The sequence below is a fragment of the Podarcis liolepis genome, assembly GCF_965112155.1.
Source record: "Podarcis liolepis genome assembly, chromosome: 8".
Taxonomy (NCBI): Eukaryota; Metazoa; Chordata; class Lepidosauria; order Squamata; family Lacertidae; genus Podarcis; species Podarcis liolepis.
In genome coordinates this window covers 65,793,049-65,806,688 of record NC_139560.1, presented here as the reverse complement: position 1 = coordinate 65,806,688, position 13,640 = coordinate 65,793,049, and the positions used below count along the sequence as shown (strand labels likewise).

At 41.7% G+C, this 13,640-nt stretch overlaps 1 protein-coding gene across 3 annotated transcripts in view; it reads left to right on the top strand.

Moving 5' to 3' along the window:
• Positions 1-13,640, top strand: part of EXOC2 (exocyst complex component 2) — an 85,116-nt gene that overhangs the window by 7,054 nt on the left and 64,422 nt on the right. For all 3 annotated transcript variants that reach the window (XM_083519143.1, XM_083519144.1, XM_083519145.1), the window contains exons 5-6: positions 8,190-8,303; positions 10,900-11,024. In XM_083519143.1, coding sequence (XP_083375269.1) covers positions 8,190-8,303; positions 10,900-11,024 — 239 coding nt within the window. The remainder of the gene's footprint in view (positions 1-8,189; positions 8,304-10,899; positions 11,025-13,640) is intronic.

Here is a 13,640-nt window from a genome sequence, read left to right as displayed (position 1 = left end):
CCTTATTAACACCTTTGGGTTTGTCCTGTTTAGTCTACTCCAGCGTCCTTTCTGCTGGTCTTCTGCATGCATGAGTAACAGAATACAGCTGGTACAAACGTTTGCTCCTATGAGTCTGGCGGGGGGGAATGTGAATGGTTACTTAGTTTGTTTATGGTGGTTGCCATTCAGTCTTTATTTACTTAAAATGGCTCTTCTTGACCTATAAAATCCTATGGAATCCAGTTCACGGGACTTTTCACTGACAGTGTCCAGTAGAACTGCCTGGTTTTAGTTTTTAAATAGATTTTACGTGGCTTTGTGCACAGAATCATTACCTCTGGGTGGCTGATAACTTTTTAAAAGCTTTATTTGTGAGGCACAGATTTACATTTCTTCTTATATAAACCTGTCAAATCCCACCATATAACTAAATTCTCTCAAGGGAAGCAATAGTATTAAACTGTTTCTTCTGAAGCATTTGCTTAAATGGAGTATTCTCACACCTAGTTTCCAAGCTAGGGCTGAAATCGTAGCCTGGCAGCACCTGGAGGGCCAGAGGTTCCCAACCCATGACTCAGGGAGAAGGAAAAATTGCATTCCTTTTCTGTCTTCCCATCCAACCTCAAGAGCCCTGTTCATCCTTAGGGGGAAGTAAGTAACCAAGGCTACCACCTACTTTATCTTTTCCTCAAGAGGCAGCCTCTGTCTTCTTCAAACCTCTCCTCTTCTTACCCCATTTCCACAATTACCGTATTTTTTGCTCCATAAAACGCACCAGACCATAAGACACACCTAGTTTTTGGAGGAGGAAAACAAGGAAAAAATATTCTGAATCTTAGAAGCCAGAAAGCAGCAAAAGCAGCAATCCCTCTTGCTGTTCTGGCTTTTGGGATAGCTGCGCAGCCTGCATTTGCTCCATAAGACGCACACACATTTACTCTTACTTTTTAGGAGGGGAAAAGTGAATCTTATAGAGCAAAAAATACGGTACTTCTGAGGCTTATGAGACATCAGGAGGAGTCTGAAGGCTTTCCAAGTCTTGCCAGCCCCACCCCTGCATTTTGGCATCCCATCCTAGCCAATTACTGGTCAGGCTGCTGAAAGGCAAGTCCAGCAGTTCCTTCTCCACAGTTGGGTTTAGATGAGCCAAGCAGAGGCATCAAGGAAGAATAGCAATGACAGGTATAAAAAGAGAAGAGAGATTAGAAGAATAAAAGAAGCACTGCAGATTATCAACATACTGATAACGAATTTAAAAGAGGAAATCATCGTGACAAAAGGAAGATGATAAGAGGTGGGAAGAAGATGGATTGTCCTTAAAAGCTATAAAACAGTACTAATGAAACATACATGTTATATGCTACAGATTATATTTTAACCGCTTTTGGGGCTGAACATAATATTAATACAAAATGCCAATATAAAATATAACAGTAATACAGAGTAAATATTAGTACACTACAAGGCAGTACAGTCAATCAGAACAATATAGCAAATATCCAAATACCCACCATTCACTTTCACAGGCAGCTTTCGGCGCAGATGTAATTCCCAGCATTCCTTTTGGAAACTGGGATAACTCACACTCCCCCCCACCTTTTCCAGTCTCTCATTTCTAATCAAGTTCATTCACAACAGTAGCCATGGGGGAGTGGCCTCAGCCTTATCAGACAGTGAAAGAATGCCCCCCTAAGCAGTCATTTCTTTGGTGTCAGCCCCTTTAGGGTTTCCCCACCAGGACTGTCCTGCCAGGGGTCTCCAAGTAGATACGCTACCCCCCTCCCCAAAAAACCCTAACCACAGCCATAGCAAATTCTTGTTCTTCATGGGTACGATGAACTAGCCGAACACTATGGCTCCTCCAACAGTTGGTATCCTCTTTACAGCTCTTCATAGTCCTGTTACCGACTTGTCTATGACTCAATAAGCCAAGTTAAAAAGCAAATGATTGAATACTCAGTTTTGTGGATAACTCAAATTTTCAGTGATTTCTTAAGAGCACATTGAGTGGAATGACAGTAATAAGAAGCAAATTGGAAGGGATCGGTACATGTTGCACAGTTGAACTTTGGAATTATTTACCATGAACTGTGCTGATGGCCACCAACTTAGAGGGCCTTAAAAAATTCATGGAGGATCCGACTATCAATAGTTACTAGTCATGATGACTATATTTTACTTTCAGGGTTAGAGGCACCATGGCTGATATCCAACTACACTTTACTGAGAGTAGATCCATTTAAATTAATGGACTTAAGTTTCTTACGTTGATGGACTTCAGTAGGTTTGCTCTGAGTATGACCATCATTGGCTATCATCCCATGATTTTGAATCCCAGTTGCTAGGAAAGAACGCTGAGAGAATGCCATTACCCTCATGTCCTACTTTTCAGCTTTTTGGACTAGATAGGCTTTTGGTCTGATCACAGTTGTTAAATCTGCATGTAATTAAGACATGAATAGCCTCTGCTGTATCTGTCTTCTCCAGAAGAGGCCATAACTTCCAAAACAGCCGAATCTCCTTAAAAATAAAGAAATCTATCCATAGTCACCACTTGACTATCCAGGAAAAGTAATGGATCCAGGAGCATCTGCAAGCTAAACCCAAATGGTGGAACTGCAGTCTAAAGTACATCAATCTGATTAGTTTTATCAGTGGTTTAAACAACACTCCCTTAATTTGTTTCACTTGGATTTATCTCAGAAAAAGTGATTGTGTAAGGCAGAGCTTTCCAAATTGTGTGTCGCGGCACATTAGTGTGTCAGCAACAGTGTGTAGTTGTGTTGTGCAAACACTCCCTGCGCTCCTCCCGGGGCTGGAAAGGGGTTAGTTTGCTAGTAAAACTGAATTACTGTGTTGTGAAATAATGCATGTCTAAAAAGTGTGTCACCAACATGAAAAGTTTGGAAAGCTCTGGTGTAAGGTGTGTTTACTGCTCAGTGACTGCAGAACCGAGGAGTGACTTACATTTGTAGAATAGATTAGTCACTAAAGATCTCCCAATATGATCCCAAGCACAATGCTTTTATTTCAATTTAATTTTAGAAACTTTTCAGTTGGAAGTTTATAAATCAGCATTGCAAATCATGGGCAGCTCATTCATAACATCAGTATCATCGCTTAATGATGATGTAATGAGTCAACAACTTCCATATGTGAATGATCCATAAGGAATCCTCATTACCATAGATAATCATGTCATAGCTCCTCCACCATAGAGCTTTGTTGAGTGGTCATGTGATAAGAAATCAAGTGGTGAACATGCATGTGTGAATTCCCCTTTGAAAAGCTATTTATGGGGAAACGTCCCAAAATTCTAAAGATGGTGTTGCCTCTCGACATACAGTGGTGCCCCGCAAGACGAATGCCTCGCAAGACGGAAAACTCACTAGACGAAAGAGTTTTCCGTTTTGGAGGTGCTTCGCAAAACGAATCTCCTATAGGCTTGCTTCGCAAGACGAAAATGTCTTGCGAGTTCCTGCGGGGTTTTTTCCTTTCCCCCCCTTTTTCTAAGCCGCTTATCCGATAAGCCGATAAGCCGCTAATAGCGCTAATCCGTCAATGGGCTTGCTTCGCAAGACGAAAAAACCGCTAGACGAAGAGACTCACAGAACGGATTCTTTTCGTCTTGCTAGGCACCACTGTACCTCCAGGGGAGCCAGCCAAACCAAAAGCATTTGAAGTTGCATTCTTCTTGATGTGACACTTTTATTTTGTTTTTAAGATAAATTAGATACATAATGCCATTTCACATTTTCCAGGCGGCTCAGCATGGTCGCTCTTTGGTTACAAGCTGACGTTTGCCACCCCGTATTTTGACTCTCACCTCTCAAGTAAGACAGATATCATAGACTCGCCATTGTTACTGTTGCAGGCTGACTATGGTACTTGAGCCAGTAAGCAAGTCCTAGAAATTAATTTGACAGTGGAATGCAATGAAAACATAACACACTTTGAGTGGAGCCAACTGTCTCATATACTGTCATCCAGTCCGTTTGACAAACTGAGCTATGATAATCAAACCACTTACCAGAATACAATTCTGTTTTTATTAATGGACGTTGCCCAATGGTCCTCATCCTATCACAGTCTCACTTGATTTCTTTTTGGCATGCTTTCATAAGCCTGTGTGTATTTTGTGATTAGCTTCCAGAAGCATAGAAATTGATACTAGGTGCTGTAGTCAACATCTTGAAATGTTATTTCATTTTTAAAGGGACTTCTACTTACTTATTTATTCAAACATTTTTATGCCACCTTTCAGCCCTAACAATGGCCTCCAATGTGGTTTATTTTAAAAAAAATTAAGGGTAACAGGATTAAAACTAAAAAAATCAAAACTAAAAATAATACAGTTGAAAGTTTCAATATCAGTTAAAAAAAACAAAAAACAACATTCAGACCAAGTGGAATCTTTGTTCTTTTTTTACTGCCCACTTTGACAGCCACTGTTTTAGCAGGTTTTTTTTAATTAAAAAAATCCCATTTCCTGTCTTAGCATTTAAGACTGTCTACCTCTTGTTAATGTTTTAGCTCCCTTTTTAATTGTTGAATTGCTGTTTTTATATTGTCATTGGATTTTTGTAATTTTGCTTTTTATTTTTTATATTTTAAATATGTACTGAAATAGTTATTATTTGAATAGTGTTTGCTATCAGGAGACTAACTAATACATTTAGTAAGCAAGTAAATAAAGTTTGCAAAATAAAGTATTGCCTTTATACGTAGCAAGATTCAGCTCTGCTGTCTATTTTTTGCAACGTTTGTAACATTTGTAACATTATAGCCTTTGGACCCATAGCAAGGCAGGAGGACAGGGAATAGAGGAAGGAAGGCATCCTTATTGCTGACAATTGCTGAGTGATTTAGATATACAGTGGTACCCCGCAAGACGAACGCCTCGCAAGACGGAAAACCCGCTAGACGAAAGGGTTTTCCGTTTTGGAGGCGCTTCGCAAAACGAATTTCCCTATGGGCTTGCTTCGCAAGACGACAGCCCATAGGGAAATCTCCGGGACAGTGGGAAGCGCAGCGCGTCTTCCCCACTGTCCTCGGACCTCCTCCCGCCGCCGGCCATCGGAAGGAAGCTCCGATGCCCGGCGGGGGGGGGGACGCCTCCTCCCGCCGCGCGGCATCGGAACGAAGCTCCGATGCCCGGCGGGGGGGGGGGGACTTCTCCCGCCGCCGGACATCGGAACGAAGCTCCGATGCCCGGCGGGGGGGGGGGACTTCTCCTCCCGCCGCGCGGCATCGGAACGAAGCTCCGATGCCCGGCGGGGGGGAACTTCTCCTCCCGCCGCGCGGCATCGGAACGAAGCTCCGATGCCCGGCGGGGGGGGAAAACTTCTCCTCCCGCCGCCGGACATCGGAACGAAGCTCCGATGCCCAGCGGGGGGGAGGGACTTCTCCTCCCGCCGCCGGACATCGGAACGAAGCTCCGATGCCCGGCGGGGGGGGGACGCCTCCTCCCGCCGCGCGGCATCGGAACGAAGCTCCGATGCCCGGTGGGGGGGGGGACTTCTCCTCCTGCCGCCGGGCATCAGAACGAAGCTCCAATGCCGGGCGGGGGGGGGGGGAACGTCTCCTCCCGCCGCCCGACATCGGAACGAAGCTCCGATGCCCGGCGGGGGGGGGGGACGCCTCCTCCCGCCACCGGGCATCGGATGGCGTTCCTGAAGACTTGGGGTGGGAGGAGGGTTTTCCTTCCCACCGCCAACATTCAGAATGCTGTTCTGAATGTTGGCGGTGGGGAGGAAAAACCCTCCTCCCACGCAAGCCCCGGGAACAGAGGGAAAGCGCTGCGCGCCTTCCCCTCTGTTCCCGTACCTGTCCTGAAGGCTTGCGGTGCGGAGAAAAGCCCTTCTCCGCACCGCCAGCCTGGCAAGCGGTTTCCCTAGGAATGCATTAATTGATTTTCAATGCATTCCTATGGGAAACCGTGCTTCGCAAGACGAAAAACTCGCAAGAAGAAAGAACTTGCGGAACAAATTAATTTCGTCTTGCGAGGCACCACTGTATCTGTTCTTCAGTTCATTTGAGCCAGTAGAATCTTGTGAACAGTGAAGAATAGCACTCATGTGGTTTCTGGTGATCTAAGCTCCACTATTCAGCTTTCAAGATGTTATCCATAGCTAGATGCATTAGATCTGGGTTTCCCAAACGCTCCGACAGTTGAGGCACACATATGGAGGAGTAAGCAATACCTGTCCTCAAAACAATGTGTTTCTATATGAGTAGGTAATTTGGCATTGGGAGCAATAAAGGTTAGGGAAGGACCTAGCTCAGTGCATGCAGAAGGTCCAAGGGTCAATTCTCGCATCTCCAGGTAACACTGGGAGGGACCCTCGTTTGAAATCAGTATAAGGTAACTTGCTATGCTCCTGTGTTATTGTGACCCATAGTATCAGTGCGGTAAAGATGTCATTGCCCCTACCCTTAGTGCATCATCGTCCCTTCTCAATTTAAAGGGTTCTTGATGGTGTGGATACGATCTGCATGTGTTGCTTATAACCACATTGACCCATAATAAAAGATGTATTGGAGTAGGGCAGGAAAAAGTGGTTCCAGATCTCCATCATGTCTATAGGCTAACGTTCGGAATTCACCAGGTTCCAGGCACATTTCACACCTGGCTATCGGATAGAATTGTATCCGTTATATTTTTATCTGCACAAACAGAATGAATTTCAGGAACCAAAAAGCCGTATTGAAAAATAGGACTTTCGAGCCATCTGGCCCCAAAATGGCAACTAGGCATTCTATTTTGGCGACTGTAACCCTGGTTCAAGGGGCCATTTGCAGCCTAGCTTATGTATATGAGTTTCTAACATTGCTACATAGGCTCTAAACTGAACCACCTGCAAAGGGCTCTAATTTTCATTGAGCCATGTAGTTCCAAGGAAATAAATGGGGCATCCGATCCAACACCCTTCCCTGAGGCAGAATATCCTCTGCATTTTTCCATTTCTGACCTGATGACACAGAGCCTTAAACTCATACCAAATTATTTGGTTTTCTGTTTCTATTCCCATTTTATGAACAGGAAGAAGATAAATAAAAGGGAATAAGGGGCAACCCAGTCAGATGGGTGGAATATAAATAATAAATTTTAATATTATTATTCTGTAAGAAAGCAAATTTATTTATTACTGTAAAAACGTGGGATCCATTTCCATGTGGTCCACCCTGCAATGGTAATGTCTGTACACAAAATTCGTGGGCTTAGGTTTAGCAGACATTGTTGCTTCCCATGCCTCAGTGGTAACATATGACTCAGGTCTAAGAACAGGATGTTCACTCAAAGGGGGTTCTGTTTTATTCTAAATGTGTCATGCACCGTAGAGTGTTCGCTTTTATTGCAGAGTTCGCTGGAGTAGTTAAGAAACAAGAGATTTGGTTTCTGCTTGTTTGTGGTCTCTCAGTGAATTTTCTGAACAGGTGATCCATGGCTAACTACTATAAGTAGAAGTGCAGGGGTGATTAATACAGGAAAACAAATTAGTCACAGGTTTCATCCATCATGGAACATAATGTAGTTGTTAAGTTTCACGCGAATCAAGGAGCCGTGTAATATGATAGAGCTTGCTTAAATGACATTCAGATCGGTTTAATGCAGTGTGTTGTATGTAGGGCTCTTCTTTCTTTCATTCTTTCTTTCTTTCGGAAGGGGGTGAAGGAGAGACAGTTGAAAACTCCAATTGCTTCAGAATACTTCTGCTAGATTGTTGACTGGGGCTGGTTGAATGGAACCTTGCCAGTTACAACCACACTAGCTTCCAGTCCCATTTCACAGCACAATTCAAAGTGCTGGTTTTAACCCTTCAGTCTGTACCCAATAGACTGCCTTCCCCTACACGAGCCTACCTAAATGTTAAGTTTGTCTTCTGAAGTGCTTCTCTGGGTGCCCCTGTCATTAGTTATATGGGAGAGTACCATTCTGGATGTGGTGCCTCACCTCTGCCATGCCAGTGACTTACATTCTCAGAGCTTTAAAAAATCCCCAGCCGCATTAAAACAGACCTGCAAACATTTGCATGAAAAGTGCCATGAAATCCATTGATGCCCGTGACACAGGCAACTTGTATGTGGGATTGTAATGTTAATGCTTCATACCTTCATTTGAATGACAATCCATTGTGTTTGTATATGTAAGAGAGCATTCTTCCTCCTGGCCTTGTTTCTGTAAATATTTTTTATTTACTTTTCAGAGGAAAGTTTCCACAAAAGGAGCTGGAAGCTCTGTTTCCTGGGATGAGTGCTGACTTCACCAGTGAAAACTTTTCTGCAGCCTGGTATTTGATAGAGAACCATTCAACAACAAGGTTAGTAAATACGAAATTTGTGTGGGTGCTTTAATACTATCCAGGAAGGATCAGTAATACTGGGTGTGAATTGGCGGTTGATGGTTGCAGATCAGTAGCTCATAAAGATTTGCGTCAGTGACATCTTTTACTGACTATGTGAGGCAACCTTTAGGTTGGTCCAGAGGTTTCATCTTGTGCAGAACGTGGCAAGCTAGATTGCTTGTGCAGGCAAATTATCGCCAGCATATAATTCCCTAATTGTGGGACTTCAGGATAAGGTTACTTGAGAGATCTCCTTAACCCTTAAATACCTAGTAGTCACTGCAGAGCATGGGAGAGCTTCTCCTGCAAGTTTCAAAGATATCAGAAGCCCATTCCACAGTAACTTGGAGCAAGGCTTTTAGTATGGCTTCCTATGTTTTGTCTAACAGTACAGTGGTGCCTCGCAAGACGAAAAACTTGCTAGACGAAAGGGTTTTCCGTTTTTGCGTTGCTTCGCTAGACGAATTTCCCTATGGGCTTGCTTCGCAAGACGAAAACGTCTTGCGCTTTTTTTTTAAAGCCACATGAAGAGGCGCAGTTGCGACGGACCGTGCTTCGCAAGACGAAAAACATCGCAAGACGAAAAGACTCGCGGAACGAATTCTTTTCGTCTTACGAGGCACCACTGTATTCCTGTCGAGGTGGTGGCACTGTAGGTTAAACCACAGAGCCTAGGACTTGCCGATCAGAAGGTTGGCGGTTCAAATCCCCGTGACGGGGTGAACTCCTTTTGCTTGGTCCCTGCTCCTGCCAACCTAGCAGTTTGAAAGCACATCAAAGTGCAAGTAGATAAATAGGTACCGCTCCGGCGGGAAGGTAAACAGCGTTTCCATGTGCTGCTCTGGTTTGCCAGAAGCGGCTTAGTCATGCTGGCCACATGACCCGGAAGCTGTACACTGGCTCCCTTGGCCAATAAAGCGAGATGAGCGCTGCAACCCCAGAGTTGGCCACGACTGGACCTAATGGTCAGGGGTCCCTTTACCTCTGCACTTTCCACTTGCCCACGGTCTGCACTTTCCAGAAACAGTTGAAGACATTTTTGTTCTGACAAGCTTTCCCAGCTGGATGAACAGATCTCTACCATGGGTTTTTCCTTCCCTCTCCTTTTTCAACTCATCTGCTGTTATTTTCTATTATGTCTTTAATTGTTTTTAGCAGTTTTTATTGTGTCGTGCACATCACCTCGAGACATACATGTGGAAGGCGAATAAATAATGAATAATAGCAATTGCAAAGGTTGTGGATTGCATCTTAACTCTGAGATTTGGTGTAAATGTCTTAATATTAGCCATAAATTAATAACTCGGGGAACAATTTTCCTATTCATCAGATTTACTATCATATTAATTGAATGCAAGAGATGAATGAAGAATGTAAGAAAACGTTCACCAGCTTGAATGGCTTTAAAAGAGATTTGGACAAATCCATAGAGAATAACACTATCAGTTGGTACTAGTCATGATGGCTATCTATTGCCATTATCACAATAGGTGAACACCACTTCTTGGGGCTCATAAGTGGAAGAGGGCTGCTACTGGGCTTCCTATAGACATCTGGCTGGCTACTGCGAAAACAGAATGATGAACTTCCTTGGTTTTTGTCTGATCCAGCAGAGCTGCTCTTACTTTGCTTGAAAACCCCAATAATTTGATTTTACCATGTTTTTAAAAAAGTAAACCACCCCAGTACTTTGCCTCTGATATGTATGAAAAATTGTGCTTCTCATTTCACCATTTTAGTGTGTAGAATGCATTATTTCATACCTCCATCTATTTGAAATACCAAACTCTTTTATTTCTTGGAATGTAGCCCTCTAGACAGTAGCCATAATTCATAGCTGGAGTTCATTGTTAACGTATTTACTTATTTAAATTGAATATTCCTCCTCTTGGCATGTTTGCTGAACCAAGTACATTTGTCATTATGACAAGAATAAACAAAAGTACAAGGATAGAAAACCGAAATTTTAAAAGGCCAAGATCCAATTATTGTTTTAGACTAGTAACAGCAACTAGGAGATGAAAGATTTGTATGAATGACATTTTGGTTTGCTATATCATGCAGCTGTAGACAATTTTGTTAATTTGTCTATTTCTATTCTTTTTTCCTTTTCTTTCTCTTCCCCCCCAAAATCTAGTGGTTGTTTTTTTAAAAAGAAAATGTAAAGGACCCATTACAATACTTTGTGTTTCAGTTAACAATATTGTTTCTAATAGATATTGAGACCTAGCTGGTCTCACATCTTCTGTAAATCTTCCTCTTTTTTTGTTCTGTTCTCTTCCTTCTCCTTACCTGTTCCAAATGTTTTTGGTGGTGCATTCACATAACCATGGCTTTTTCATGGTTGATTCCCATATTCTAACCTGGTAATTTACAACTTCCATCAAGTATTAGCAAGCACAACACTGCAACATGCCTCATGCCACTGGAGAAATTAGGAAATTGTCCACTAGGCATTCTGGTGTCTCTTAAGTCTGTAGCTAGGGTTTTCAATCTCTTCATAATTTAAGTATCTCATTTCGTGTTTATTATATGAATGAATTCAATTTGCTTTCTTGCCTCTTGGTTTCAGTTTTGAGCAACTTAAAATGGCAGTTATGAATTTGAAGAAACAAGCCAACAAGAAAAATGAGGGAAGTCTACAGTATGTCAAAGGAGGTCTCAGTACTTTCTTTGAAGCACAAGATGCCTTATCAGGTAAGTGTCGGATTCAGTATACAGAAAACTATACTGTATTAATTGCCTTTATTTTTGCCCTGATTTCTAGAAGAATATGTGGATGGACATGGATCAGACAAATATGAACATTATAGATGACTAAGGTCACTAGTGGAGGCAGGAAGTTCTGAAGAGCTGTAAATCGATAGAGAAAAGTACCTGTTAGGTATTTCCAAAAGATTTTATAACTTCCCTCTCCAAAAATGCTAATTCTTACTTTTGAATAGCATTAACTCACGTGAATAGATGCTTACATTATTTTACTCTGGTGACTGAGTTAACAGGCTTCTCTATATTACTGAGGTAAGAATTGGTATAAAATACATTTGTTTTCTGGAAATTAAATACATAGATGCTCTCTTTCAGCACAGTTTGTAGCAGGCCCCTGAGTTCAGAGATTTGCGTAAACTGGATCCTTGCATAAACTGATGCTTACGTCTCATCTTAAAACAATCTGTAGTTCATAGAAGGAAAAGCTCTCTAGTTCTATCAGCACAGAGGAATCTGAGGGAAGCTGCTATCTGGGATCAGAAAAGAAGTCCTTTACGTGAACATTTGTCATTACCCATTTGTTGAGAGTGTTTTGTTTTTTCCCCTCGTGGGAAGAATTACATTTCAGAAATGTGAGATTCTGGTCATGGAACATTTACAATGTGTTCTGCACTTTTATAGGCTTTCTTAACTGCCTTTATTGTTTAGTTTGTGTGGATGTAGAACTGGAGAGTAAGTGTGCTGCAGTATCTCATAGAAGGTGCGTTTCAGTATTTAAAAGCTTTTTGGGGCTTTTCCAGCTTTTTGATAGTGCAAAGCAGAAATGCCCTATGCTCTTAAGTCCACGCAGATAAAATCAATATTGCGGCACTAATATAATAATAAATGTTTTCTTAGTTTATCTATTGTATTGTTTTGATCAGGCACATCTCCTGGAAAAACAAACTCTTGTTCGTAATTAGTGTTGTAAAATGGATATTGGCTTAAGCATGACAGTTCTCTGCTTTTTAACTAATTGCCATTCTGTGTGAAAGCCACATAATCTGGGTCTTCTTTCCATTTGGCAGCATACAAAAAGAAATATATTTCTAGTGTTTGCTGGTATAAGCAGGGAATAAAAATTGGGAAAGTAGGGATGCCATGTAACTGATGCTTCATAATCTAAAGAGTTGTAGCGTTACCAGTTGCCTTCATTCCTGTTGGACAGGCATGGTGGTCCAAATCCAGCCCTTGAATATATTTTATCTGGTTTTTGGTGGACATATCAGATTTTAATCATGTGGGCAGAACATTTTTCAGCACTTTACACTTTATTTTTCCATGGCAAGATCTTCTTATTTTGTAACTTTGTTAGTGAATCGATGCCATTTGCAGATATGAAACTAGGCAAGCTTGGCAGGTTCAAAGAGTTTAGCTTTGCTTACCAAATGCAAGTAATATAAACATACTAAATTACATCACTCTCTGGGGCACCAGAACATTTTCCTATGCACACTGAAAATTTTCTGCTGCTAATTACCTATGCAGATCATCTTAATTTGCATAGAAAAATTAATACATCTCTCTTGTCAGATCTTGTCTATAATCCCCTGTGTACTTTAATTGTAAAGTGGTTGCATTTAGATGATGCCAGCATTGGAACGTGATCATTTGTGAGATGCAGATAGAAATGGCATCTATGTAACTGAGTGAACTTATGTGGGTATACAAACATACAAGGTGATCAAGAAGATTTTGTATTTTTACATTAAATGGATCCAGTAAAATATATCATTTTACCTGATTTGTAAATCCTTTGGGAATGCCAAAGCAAGCACTACTGAACTTCCTTCCAGTGAACATTTTGTTGTTTGGCAAAACTGTGTAAGATCAGCCCTTCTTTCCCTTTCCCGTTTCACATCTAAAACAATAGTTTTGTAGACATTACACATTCCAAATTGGTATGGATAATGGCTTTTAATTCAGCGTTATTTAGTTAGGCATGTGATGTGTGACACGGCACAAGAAGTCTTAACATCTACTTTGGCATATTTTTGGCTTGCCCTATAGGTTTTTCATTTCTTATTTTCACATGAAAGTCAGTTTCAAAGCATAGGCCTGCAGAACAAGCTTCCCACCCTTGGTGTAAATTGATAAATGAAGGACTTTGGTGGGAATGAATTCAGCAAATATTCTCCCACCACCGTTCTCAAGCAAGAGGTCCCATTGCCTAAACTGGAAATATTCAAATGTTATGTTCCCAGTCCAACCGTTATTCAGAAATCCTGTGTGTGTGTGTTCTTCATAAACTCCCTGATTCCTAGTCACAATAGCCCCTGAAATATGCTACAGAACAAGCAATAGTAGAGAATAATAGGACAAGAATAAAGTTACTGGACATCAGGAGTGAAGGAAGCAAAGTGGGGGGGAAAGTATTTTAATTTGGAAGCTAGCATGGGAATCTTCTGGTAAGATACCCTAAATAAATAAATGAAGGACTCAGGCATGGAAAAGCTCTAGAGTTAAGGAAAGTCGTGGCAGTGTGCCCAGGTACTGTTAGTGAAGACCAGTGGTTTGAGGAAGGCGTGAAAAGTTGGTGAGATAACAATTATATTTAGTTTAACC